The sequence below is a fragment of the Ambystoma mexicanum genome, chromosome 14 (assembly GCF_040938575.1).
Source record: "Ambystoma mexicanum isolate Mex_15411 chromosome 14, UKY_AmexF1_1, whole genome shotgun sequence".
Taxonomy (NCBI): domain Eukaryota; kingdom Metazoa; phylum Chordata; class Amphibia; order Caudata; family Ambystomatidae; genus Ambystoma; species Ambystoma mexicanum.
In genome coordinates, this window is record NC_090940.1 from 423,008,510 (window position 1) to 423,021,297 (window position 12,788).

A 12,788-nucleotide genomic window follows, 5' to 3' on the forward strand; every position below is an offset into this window, starting at 1 on the left:
CAGCGCCTGTCCAATGAATAGTTCTATCCTTGGTTTTAAACAGATTCAAGCGAAAGCGCAGATAAGTGTTTCTGCTTTTAAAGTCTGGAAATAAGTCCACATAGTTCTGAAGACAATTATATGCTCTACTTTCGCTTGGTGCCTCTTTCATTGAATTCAGGCTCCCTTTGTCGCCAGTTTGAATCCAGTCCTGTTTCCATATTTTTGTTTTTACTGCATCTGGGTTCTCTTGAAGAGTTATCACATCTGTGGTGTGCGTTTGTAAAATGTCCTCGCATCTTTTATGTCATAGTGACAATAGTCTCTGAATTCATACCGTCAGGATTGTGTATAATTTTGAACTGAGGGAGCACCTCTTTCATGATGGTTTTTCTGAACAAAGCCAGGGTGTTCCAGGTAATTCGCGCTTGAATGGAAATCAAACTTGGCTCGGATACAAAATGAGGGAGTGCCTTTGGGCAACTGCAGCACTTTTACCCAGAAGGCATTCTCCAGGTTTGACCATAGAGCGTCTGTACATCCAAAGACATTCTCGGCTCCGAATATCAGCGCCGAGATGACTTTCTGCTGATAGAATATTCTCACTGGCTTCAAAGAAAACTTTCCATATTTTTTGTTCAAAATTGTAGCTTGACACGCAAATTGTCGGCACCTGGTTTTGGCATTCTCTGCCCATGGACCATCATTTATGTTGGCACTGATCTGCATGACAAGGTACCTGGTGATTTAACCGTACTTAGGCACTCTGGTCCGAGATGCCATTTGAATTTTTTCTTCGGTCCATACTGCCCCGTCTGCACATTTTGTAGTGTCAGGATTTCGCTCTTGCCGTTTATATGCAGGCCATTGCTGTTCACATAGCTTTGCAGTGCATTCATTTTTTGCTGGAGGCCGATCGGGGTGGTGCCCAACAGGATCAAATCGTCGGCATATAACATCCAGCTTAACGTAGTCCCATGAATTTGGAGAGAAGGAACAGGGTCCTTCTATTGTAATACCAATGTCTGACAGGAACAGTTTGAAGATTAAGGAGGCTAAGGGACATCCTTGCTTTACTCCGCAATAGGTGTTAATAGCAACCGTTAAGTTTCTACGTTGATCTAAGCGAACCTTGATGGTAGTCGCGGTGTGAAGTTCCTTAATTGTGGCTAAAAGGCTCACAGGACAGCCCCAATTCTGCAACTTTGTCCAGAGGAGTTCTCGGTCGACGGTGTCAAAGGCATGAGAAAAATTAGGGCTAGGTAGACCTTTTTCCCGTTCTTATAGCCTCCATTTTCAACAAGTTTATTAGCAAGAGATTTAGACCACACCGCCTCCTGTCACAAAGCCAGACTGTCGCACATCCATATGTCCACTTGTTAGGGACCAGTGTAGATGTTGTAACATCGTGGCATAGACTTTTCCCAACACATCCAAAAGGGCTATCGTGCGATAGTTTATGGGATCCCCGCGATTACCCTTTAAGATGGGAACAATGGCATTCTTCCATGATTTTGGAGTGGCACGTTCAATAGAAATTCTGGCGAACAGCTCACTACATAGCTCTGCCCATTTTTCTGGTTCTTGTTTTAGTGTGAAGTTTGATAAGACAGTACGGTCCTGAGGCCCTCGATGCACTTGCTGGTCTAATGATCTGCTGAATATCTTCTGTCTCGAAGTCCAAGTTCCATTTTTCAAGAGCTGGCATTATTGGGACTGGCCACTGCCCTTTTTTTAGTAAAGAGATCCGTGAAGTGACTGGACCAGACTGCTTCAGGTACCATGTTGGTCATCCTCGCGGCTTGAGGCGCGTTTTCATTGTTCAGAATCTTCCAGAATTCCGATGAATTTTTCTCCCCCATCTTTTTCATTATGGTTTCAGCATCTTTTTGAAGCATGAATGCTTTGTGGGCCTTTAGCCAATTTTTATATTTTTGGTTGGCTGTGCGTTTGGCTGTTATATAAGTTGCCTCCCCTTGTTTGGGAATTGTCTGATGGTGGCACGTAATTCACGCTTTTTTCTTAGTACTGCCACATCAAATATGTTTATTTACAAACCCTGGGAGTCTAGGTCCAAACTTTCTCTGCAAAGTAATGTAGTAGGTGGCTATATTTGACACCAGTTTCCTTTTCAATATATGCTATAGTAAGATGTGAGACTTCCGTTTTGGTGAGTTTTAACCCTACACAATTTGAAACTACCAGGATCCGATGGTTCCATGTCTCACTATCTTTCTGCCTAGATCTTACTAAGGTCATGATGACCATTTCATGGTCACTTTGGGTTGTTGAGGTGACCTGTAGTGAAGTGGTTGCTTGATGTATTTTAGTTGAAACAAAAATAATCCAAAATTGAGTTTAGCAGGCCCCTCCTGCAAGTTACATTAGCCGGGATGTCACTGGTGGTATTTCCATTTAGCATGGTAAGGTTTCTTAGCTCATCGCCATCATCCATTTTGACGTAAGTGCATTAGGTTTTTGTTTTTGTGTGGTGGCCTTTGATTTTGTTGTGATGCAATTAATGTTTATATCCCCACATAAAATAATGTTTGTTCATCTATCTCGAGGATGTCATCGATCAAGGTTGAAATTTGGTCTACGAAATGTGTTGTTCCTGCTGCCGAGTGGTTCCTGTATAGATTGAGAATGTGGATCGGACTCTCATTGGAGTTAGTGGTGTTTGTTGTCCCAACAATTGTGATTTGAATGAAGGCTAATGGATTCGTTAATTGAAGGATGTGACATCCGGAACTTCTCTTTGCAAGTGTTAGTAGGCCTGCCATAGGGCGACCTTTGAGTTTTTTTAATGCTGGATTTATTGCCACTTCATAGTCATCAATTACCGGGCAAGCATCCAGCCAGGTTTCTTGCAGGCATGCCACATCCAAGTTGTCCAGCCAAGGTCCCTGGAACAAATGGGAGAAACCCCTAGTGTTCCATGATCCAATCCTTAGGAGATCACACTCCTTTTTCGCATGGCATTATTGGTTTGATCGTCTATTTAAAACTTCGGCCAGCCACCACCACTCGTTACGACTTGCCTTTGCCCCATTCAAAAAGATGGGATCTGTACAATTGGTCGGGCCACATTTTCCATTTATTGTTATCTGGATGTTTTCGTCTTCGGACAGGTTTTTGAACGATGCAGCCTTTGTATTTCTTGGTGATGCATCCTTTTCGTTTATCGAAGAGCGTGCAACTTCACCAATACCTGGGCAGGTCTCACTTTTCAGTGTTTCGCTGATGGAGTTTCTCATCCTAGAGACATTATAAATTCTTGATTCTGAGCATGTGGAGTTCTCGGTCTTTAGTTTCAAGAGGTTCTGTGGCTTCAGATATATCAAAGCACAGGGACATGAGGGCGGCTGCGGCCTCCATCACGATATTTAATACAATTTTGGATCGAAAATGCAAGATAATTCTATCGGGATGGTCCTCCTCTATAAATTCCACAGTTTTAATGTCATCAGATTGGATGGTTCTGAGACATGGAACACAGTGGAATAAAAACGTATTACATTTGTGCGATTCATTATTAGATTGTCACAACTATCGAGACGTTCCAACCGTGCTCTAAACAAATTGAGCTTTGACTCTGGGCTTTGTCACTTTGGTATTTTTCTTAGTTCAGTTCTTGGGGCACTTTTGACCATACCAAAAAGTTGCTCGTCATCCATTGTGACTCCAAGTTTACTTAGGTTCCGATTTGGAGAAATATCAGGTACCTTCCCATGGGATTTAAGGTCAAAATCGGAGAGGCAACCCCATTGGAGGGCACAAAGGTCGCTCTGGCGAGGATAGCTTTGTAGCTATCCAGACACCTGGCCTCCATCCTTTTGAAGATGGGGCTTACTGGCACTATATGCAAATCAGCTTGCTTAACAAGCTTTTGTTTCATCGTGCAAATTCTGAGGCAACCATCTGTGGGTAGTTTTAAGATGGGAATGTCAGTTTTGGGTTCAGTAGGATAGCTTACTTCATTATCTACCCCATGTACCACGGCTTGCGGCTCAGGCTCTTCATACGAGTCCATGTCCGCAGCCATATCTTCAGCTGCCGGCTCATCACATATATCCTCGTACACAGAGAGGTCCATTAGTTCACTTATGGCATCCTCATTTTCTTGCAGGGGTTTCAAAGTCGCCTCAGTGTCTTTAGGCAATGCAGTAGGATAACGTTTTTTTAGCAGGGCACGCTCTCATTACGATTATTAGTGTGAACAGTGACATTCACCATTTTGATGTTTCTCAGGAATTGTTAGATCTGCGTTGTTTTGTGGCTTGCTGGTTTTGTTTTATTTCAGGAACTTTTTTTGGTGCTATCGCCAGCGTTTTGCTCAGCCGCTTTTGAATTTAGAAAATATTTGCCCATTTTTTTTTTAAAGTGGTCATGCTGGGTGTGAACAGAGTTGAAGCGTAGAGGAAAGGGCACCCGTGATCGATCGTTGTCCCTAATGTTAGTGTAGAGGTTGTTGGATTTTGCGGGTCTAAACTTGCAAGATTGTCAATTCCTTTGTTGCTTTCCAAGATACTTTCAAAGGTTGCAATTTCTTTTTTTGGATTATTTTGATCCTTTGTCGTCATTTTCTTTGTTACATCATTCATAGGAATTTCTCCTATGTAAGATGTTGCGGCCGTTCTGTTTGCCACATTGTCGCGGCTGGTCTGTGATGCTTCCGTTGGCTTTTGAACATTCGGAGAGCAACTAGTGGCCCATTTGTTTTGCTCTTGTTGGTGATAAATCCCCTAATTTTCCATCCAAATTATTTTTTACTTTCTCACAACAACTTGCCACATTGCATTTTTTGCTGACGTCATCCACTATTTTATGTACAAGATCTATCGGTGTGTTGGACGTCGGCTCCTGAGATCTTACATCAGCTTTGTCTTGCACTGATCGCGATTTGTTGAAATAAGCACAGCGCTCCTCTTGCAATACCAGCAAGTAATTTTTTGTCTCGTCTATTATCCTTTTGATAGTTAATTGTAGTCATTAATAGTTCAAATTTATTTCCACCATCAACATGAGCAATTTTTGAAAAATTAAAATCCTTTTCCAGATGTACAAGTTTGGAGTTCATTAGAGCCACCAAGGCCGTTAGCTCCTTGACATTATCATTGATGTGCTCATATAGCTTTAGAAATGGAGCAATTGTGATTGACATTGATGACAATAATGGTTGCAGCCCTTTAATCGTAATTTCATTCAGATTCTGTTTTAAGGGATGTGAAGGTCTTTGTAAATGATCAACTTTGGAGCGTCTGACCGTTGGATAGTCACATTCCATGAATGGAGTCTGGTTTCAGACTTTGAGGGAGAGGAGCATGGTTCCGGAATTTCTTCACTTGCTTCAGTTGTTTGAGGCGTTAGTCTTAGGTTTCCCAGTTTACATCTTGGTGTGTATTTGACCATGCAAGTTGGAATAGCGTGCTTGGGAACAGACTAGCGGTGGAGAGGGATTTTCATTCACTAACCCTCGCTGCAGGTTTGTTTGTTAGTTCGTTTAGACCTGCTTTTTCTTTTATTAGGGTCTTATGACTGGTCACATTCTGATGCCATCACTTCATTTTTTCATGCGTGTGCTGCGTCCAATCCTGAGTGAAGGAATTCACACAGCATACTTGCCGTCACGCACGATGGCTAGGAAGCCATCCCTTTCCTCCCCCCTCAGGAATATGCTCAGCCGCGTAGGAACCACAGGTCCACAGAGTGCGTAAATCTTGCCAGGGCACATGTGGAGTTGGCAGCCTTCAGTGCCATGCTCCCTGACGAAAAGACCTTCGTGCCCATCCGTCGAAGCGATTGTCACCCCTATCCGGAGGGATGGTAGGGTACACCTGCTGCCTCCATGTGGCCGTAGCCGCCTAAACCACCAAACTCTCGGGAGTGGGGTGAGTAGACAAATAGCTGGGGTCACTAACCGATGGGCAGTACTTTTTTGCCAAATTATTGACCGCCGGAAGCGATTCCGGGGCCTGCCAAGCCGATGACACCCTTTTTTGCAATGTAAGATGGAAGGGCAATACTGGGTCAGGTATGGGGACCTTGGTTCAAGATGTCAGTAAGGTCATCCTGAATAAAATCCGGAGGACAGGACCACGCCAGGTATTCGCAAACCCTAGACATGAGCCGCCTTTAGGAAGAGTCTGCATGAGCCCCCGGCTCAGGCATACCAAACTCAACCTCCAGAGAAGTATCCAGGCCACTGGCATCATGTAGGGACTGCTTCAATTCCGCCAATGGACTGTCACCCAGCAATCCTGGAGCCTCAGCCTGAGAAACAGGATCTCCAATATCTGATCTTACCTCTTCAAAAATGTCAGGCAAAGGCTCGGAAAACCCAGCCAAAGCAACAGAAGAGGGCATGGAGCCCAATACAAGCCTTGCAGACGTAGAGGAAGCCCCAGGAAACTCCTCAGACACAGTACTCCCAAAAAATGCAGAGGGCATCGAGAACCAGATGCCGAGACCGCTGACTGCTTTGATGCCAGAATCCGCTCCGATGGAATCGACGCCAAGACCTTCGGCGTCGACGCTGCTACAGGCGTGGGCCGATAGGACGGAACACCATTGTCCGAGTGGACCGGCGCCGAACGAGTTGACGCCGGCACCTCCACAGGCTGCACCGGTCTCACTGGGGACGAGGACCGAGACCCGGACGCACGGCTCTTACAACTGCTCTTATCTGTACGGGACCTCGAGGGCTCCCGGTGCAAGCCGAAGGCGTGCGACTTACGGATCGAGAGCGTTCTTTGCTGGCTTCATGAGGAGCGACAGGAACCATGCCTTGCGACTGGAAAATCAACATTTGCTCTTTAAATGCCGCCCACTCCTCTGGCGTCTAGGTCTTCGTGGGACAGGCACCATCCTCCAAAGAGGGGTAAGGCGACTTGTGTCGGCGCTTCTGAGAGTGCCGCGAAGACAAGGAATGGTGGGAACCACTCTGGGACCGAGAACCTCGAGCTTCCTCCTGATGTGCAGTCCCCCTCGAGTCGTTGGTGGAAACCCTAGGCTTCGATTCGGTCTTACAGGATTTTTTCAATGGCTTACCTGCACAGAGCTTCCCCTATCTTTGACGCAAGGTCTTGGCTGTAAGAGACTGGCATTTGGAGCAGTCTGTCGTGCGACTCACCAAGGCACCATAAGCAAATACGGTGCAGGTCGGTCAATGACATCTTGGACTTGCAGTCCCAGCAAGTCTTGAACCCGGACCTTGGAGTTGGAGGTCGAAAGAAATAGACATAAGGGATTCAAAGAATCCACAAGGCGCACAGAGTTTCACAAAGCCAACACGTTCGCTGTTGGAAAAAAACAGAACTGGGGCAACAGGCGCTGTGCGCCCTATATTTAACATCCGGTGACGTCGACCCTCAACAGAGGCCCTCGAGGGACATGGGATCGACGCAAGACGTCCTCTGCTTAAAAGTTTCCAAAGAGCACAGCTGTGGGACACAACTGTTATAGATGTGGAATACATCGGAGGACACAATCACTTCGAACTGTAGTTCTCACAAGGTTAGAAAGAGAATTTAAAAGGGGAGCCCCTAGGGCAACCCAGCAACAATAGGCACATATTGCCAAATAGGATAGCTTTTAAAAGACACTATGGAGAGTCTACAAAAATAACACCCATAAAAAGAGTAAAAGATTCTGTGGGTGTGGGAAAAGGTTCCCACGTAGAGGTATAAGGAAAAATAATCCACAAGTAAAATCAAAAAGTTGTGGGGTTGACACAGGTCAGGAAGATTTATCATTACTGTGAAAATCTTACCCAACACCCAGGACTACAAATAGACAGTGGTCATCCTGCAAAACATGGGCAGAGTTGTCTTGTGAACTAGCCTGCCCCTCTACTCAAGTCTTCGATAGAGTCTCACCCTGGGGTGGAATAGCCTGCCTCCTCCTAGTTTATGATCTTCCATTTAGGAGACCGTTTTGGAAATAGTTTACATTCCCCAAAGTCTTTCCTGGACCACTACTTTTTATGCTGAGGTGTAATGTCAAATGTAAAGTTTCAATAACAATTCAGTGTATACACTTGGGAATGGTCACCACCTCCAGAGAGTGTCATTTTCCACCACCTTGAACTCTTTCCACAGAGTACTCCAGGGTCGGTTTCTGAACCATGACCTCCAACATGGAGCCACCTGACTAGAACTGTTGCACAACTTCAAATATCTTAATAATAATTTGGCATTTATATAGCGCTACGAACCCTCGGGTATCTGAGCGATGCTTATTACCACCCACGGTGTGTGGTGCTCATTTATCGACCTCGGAAGGATTAAAGGCTGAGTTTGGCCCCGCCGGGATTCGAACCTGCGCTAGCAAGCTCTGCACGGATGTCAAAGCGAGCGCTCTGTTCGCTGTGCCACTTGACCGGCATATCTTGCACTCCCTGGACAGCATCTTGTCCAGGGAGTGCATGTATGGGGGCGTGTGAGGCGTTTACTAGATTTCTGGGGGTAATCTTGTATTACAATCAAGAACTACTGGGCTGCCTTGACAACAGTTTAAGGAATCTCAACCATATTTATTTATTTATTTATTTATTTGCATTTGTTAAGCGCACTTGCAGCCCATGAGGCATCGAGGCGCTGTTACAGAGGAAACACATATTAAGATTAGGTTTTTTTTTCTTTGTCTTAGTTACGTATTTATAACGCGCTTAAACACTCGGAGGTTTCTAAGCGCGGACCCGGGGATCGAACCTGTTGTTGCTTTGTGTCGTCTTGCTTCCAAGACGCGCACGCTGCCGCTGTGCTATCCTCCCGGGACAAGTACTTACAAGACATTTAAGTTCTGTTCCATGGTTCACCAGCTGAGACTGCTGCAGCAGGGTCAGATTGGGCTGACAGCAACTCAAATGGCAGTTTGCAAATGGGTCACCATCTCAGTCAACAACCAAACTACGGGCTGCCATGACAGACACTGCCTACCTCCCCACTACCCGCATCACAGCAGATGGTGAGTTAAACTGTGGCCTTTATCTGACCCATTCAAACACTGCTCTAGGGATCCCTGGACAATTCTACTGCAGAAACACCCTCATGCCTGGATATTTCTGAACCCATCAGTTTCCTCATCTTTCACCACTGTGGTGATTTTTGTGCTCAATTGTGGACTTTACCCCTTAAAGCTCATGCAGCCATGCCACAAGCCTCCTTTCCTTGTCTGGTCTCAGCTTCATGAACATAACTTGCCATGGCACACTGGTCTTCCATTTGATGAAGGCTGTCCCTGCATAACTCCAGAAGCTCTACCGGGCCAGTGTCTTTCCCCTTACCTTAAGGGCACTTTGAAAATACCTTAGTGCTGTCCAGAAAAACTTTCAGCAGGAACCAAACACTCAGCAGCCCTCAGCACTGGCAGCCAATCTCAATCTTCCAAAAAAAATGGACGGTGAATTCATTTTTTACTATGTTAATGGTGTCAAAAATGCAAAAAAAAAGTTCTGGGTGTTTCCACTTTAGAATACTGCCAAGTCTGTCTGGGAATCTGGGAACATTTGAAAGTATTGTAATCTATTAGAAGTAATCTATTAGAAGTAAAAAAACTGCAGAGTCCTTGGAATAAAGTTAACTCCAATTCATGATACCAATGAAAAAGCCAAATGCTGGAGCGGCAATTGAACCTCACGTTGTGCTCCCATTAACTATTAGGGACATGCAATGCAGGAAAGGACCAACTGTCTGCGGGAGCAAGGGATTAGCAAAAACAAACCTGAAGTACGGAACATCATGTTTGATCTCCTCTGATTTAGAAGGCTCGGTTTCTCCTGCAACAATTTCAGCAATTGCCTTTGATGCAGAGATTTCAGCAGCTGGCTCTGCTAGTGCTGGAGGTTCAGAATCTAAAAAATAATTCAACAAAAAGGCATTAGTGAAAAACATTACTTTGACAAATAGCATAGAATTAAAACCCCACAGGAACATACCAGTTACTGAAGATGTCAACGTTTGTAATTCTTTAGCACATGGACTTTGAACAGCTACAGTCAAAAAGGCAGGATCCGGAGCAAGCAGTCCCTCCACTGGTGCACATGGAACATTTATTATGGTGTCTCTACAGAAAAATTAACACATCAATACAGCCGGTTATCTCTGTATTTTAGAGTAGGTAGAAGAATATACTTTGGAAAGGATTACATTAATTTAATTCAGTAACACTGAAGTGTTCCATTTAATAATCAGATCAATGGCACTTACATAGGTGACTACCAAAACCGCATGCAAAACGTTTTTCAAAGATTGAACAAAGTGATAAAGCAATCAATGTCAAATTAACAGCCTTCCAAGGCATGGCAGTATTTCTTTTTAAAATGTCACGTACACATGCTCGTGCATCTGCAGTGTAGATAATTTGCAGAAATTGACGGAGAAAAAGAAAAAACAAAAAAAAAGGATGGTAACAGAAAGGGTAAGGTCACACCATGGGTCGCCTGTCAGTTCTGTACATGGATATCACTCCAACAAGAGGAAAACTAACTTTCCCCATCATTGTTGCAGTTTGCCATTTCATAGCACTGCCAAGTGACCCACTTAAATCCAAATACAAGGACACCCAAGCAGCATTCTACAAGAACGTATAAACTGCAAGGGTGTTCTACATACAGATACGAAAAATTATCCACAGCTGCTTGATTGCAAAGGTGAAGGAAGGATTCCAACACAAAGGTTTATAATTGGCTAATGCAAAGGTGGAGGAAGGATTCCAACACAAAGGTTTATAATTGGCTAAGGCCTTAAGAGGAATGTCAAATTAGAAGGTTCAATACTGTTGGAACAATCCCCTAGGACCTCCAGAAAGCAGGTTTTGGGTGGGCAAGAGTGCTTTTTGGAGAAGTGTTAAAGGTCACTATGTGATGCCACAACTGGCAATAACTGGTGTATAGGCAGAACCTCTCCTGCCTCAACTGAAACTCTGACTTTTAAAGTTTGCCTTGGACATCTCTGCTCTAGTTAAATGAAGGCTTAGATGTATACAGTACCAGAAAACATACCAAACAAATGGGTAGGAAGGGTAAATAGCACAATGTGACTATTTGTGCTTCAGGTTGTTCCCCTCCAACTCCAAACCAACAGGACAAACTATCTGGATGGGAGCCAGGAACAGTCTCAGCAGAGCAAGGAATCGTTAACTCGGACATCAATCCAGATGCCGAAAGTGCTCCATTGGAGGGCCACTAAGTGTCGCTTGTGCAGTGGATCAGATTAAGAAGCTCGAGGGACCAACAATTTCAGGAGCCTCTGAAGTGGTCCCTGAGCAAATTTGAGCACATGAGCAAGTTAACATACCGGTTTGCATCCCCTCTTCCTTCATAGGGTTTAACAGGCAAAACACCTTAACCTATCTCTTCTTTGCTCGACAGTGATTGGTGAAGTACTGTTCAAGGATCCTCCCCTGGGCTCTACCCAAAGTGGTGGGAGAGGGTTTCCAAATAAATTTCCTTGAATTGTTGAACTCTTAAAACACTTAGTGTTACAGGAATTTACTGATCCGTTAATGACTCCTAGCCTTCTGCAAAGGGTTTCCTTTGGAACTGTGGCTCTAGGGACATTAGAGCTCAGGTTTTGAAATAATGGAAATCCACAAATGTACAGCTTTATAACTAATGCTGTGTACTTTGTTTAAATTTCTTTTTACATATTGCTTCTCAAATTGGTTTATTATTGCGCTGGTTTTAGCGCTCCATTGATGATTTGACTGTGTTTGAAAGGATAAGTATTGGTGAATGTGTGTATATAGTGTATGTTTTGTGATTTACTTACTTGTAGTTTTTAACTGAAGAGTTGTACATGACCTAAATAAGTAATTGTATTTTTTATACATTCTGCCTACCTTGTGTAATTAAAAGTGCTCGGTTTGCGCCTTACTGCTAAGTCATACTACCTTGGAGTATGGCTAGACATTAGTCTTTCCTTGTCCGGAAAAGGGTGGCCTCTTAGAATCTGTCCAATGGGCCAGTTCTGAAAATCCATCTCAACAGCAGCCATTTTAGAACTGGACACCGGGACCCTAGTCTCCCTTGCCACCAGCACTATCATAATCAGATTGCCAGGGCTTCCAACAAGCCGTAGGTGTCATTCCCCGACATCTCAGCCAAATGCTTACAAGCAAAGGGATGATTGGTCTGGTTATGTCTGGGAGCCAACACTTTTTTTGGTTAAGACATGTACTTAACTTGCATTTGTATGTCAGTGTTGGGAAGAGCTTTTCTTTTTGAAGTATTCGCCTTAAGCACTGCTTAAAATATCAGGGCCACTAGTAAGTCCTTAAGGCAACCAGGGCACGGGCAAACATCACGCATAGGGCAGTTGGTAAAGCACAACATGCTATAAGGATATTCGTGCAGGCAAACCTTCCCGCCAGCCCATACAGACTAGTGTCATTGGTACCTTTATTTTTACAGTGAATTTCTGTGCACCTATTGTTTGCAAGTGAGCATATGGGGCCCTACAATGCTCAAAACTGGCAACTTTTGCAATCCTTTGTCCTCCATTGCCCTTTTGGGAGTCTTCTTACCTGGAAGGTGTGGCCCTACATGGACATTCGGAGTGCTCTGACCAGAGCCCGGGAAGTAGCCTCTGAATGCAACTAGTTTTGTCAGAATGAAAGGTGCTAACTGCCCCCAATAAATATTTCAAACCTTTGGTGAATGCCGACTGTACTGGAGCTGGATGTCCAGGATTGGAGAGCTACCCTAGCTTTAATCTACCAAGTATCCAAATTCGTGGTCTGTGGTCCCCCGCCGCACTGAGAGGATTGTATTTCCTTGTCCTCCAACAAAGGTTTTCTAACAGGCACCA

At 44.4% G+C, this 12,788-nt stretch overlaps 1 protein-coding gene across 5 annotated transcripts in view; it reads right to left on the reverse strand.

Moving 5' to 3' along the window:
- Positions 1–12,788, reverse strand: part of DLGAP5 (DLG associated protein 5) — an 827,616-nt gene that overhangs the window by 493,244 nt on the left and 321,584 nt on the right. For all 5 annotated transcript variants that reach the window (XM_069637597.1, XM_069637599.1, XM_069637595.1 and 2 more), the window contains exons 9-10: positions 9,917–10,044; positions 9,703–9,832 (exon numbers count right to left, since the gene is read on the reverse strand). In XM_069637597.1, the coding sequence (XP_069493698.1) occupies positions 9,703–9,832; positions 9,917–10,044 (258 nt within the window). The remainder of the gene's footprint in view (positions 1–9,702; positions 9,833–9,916; positions 10,045–12,788) is intronic.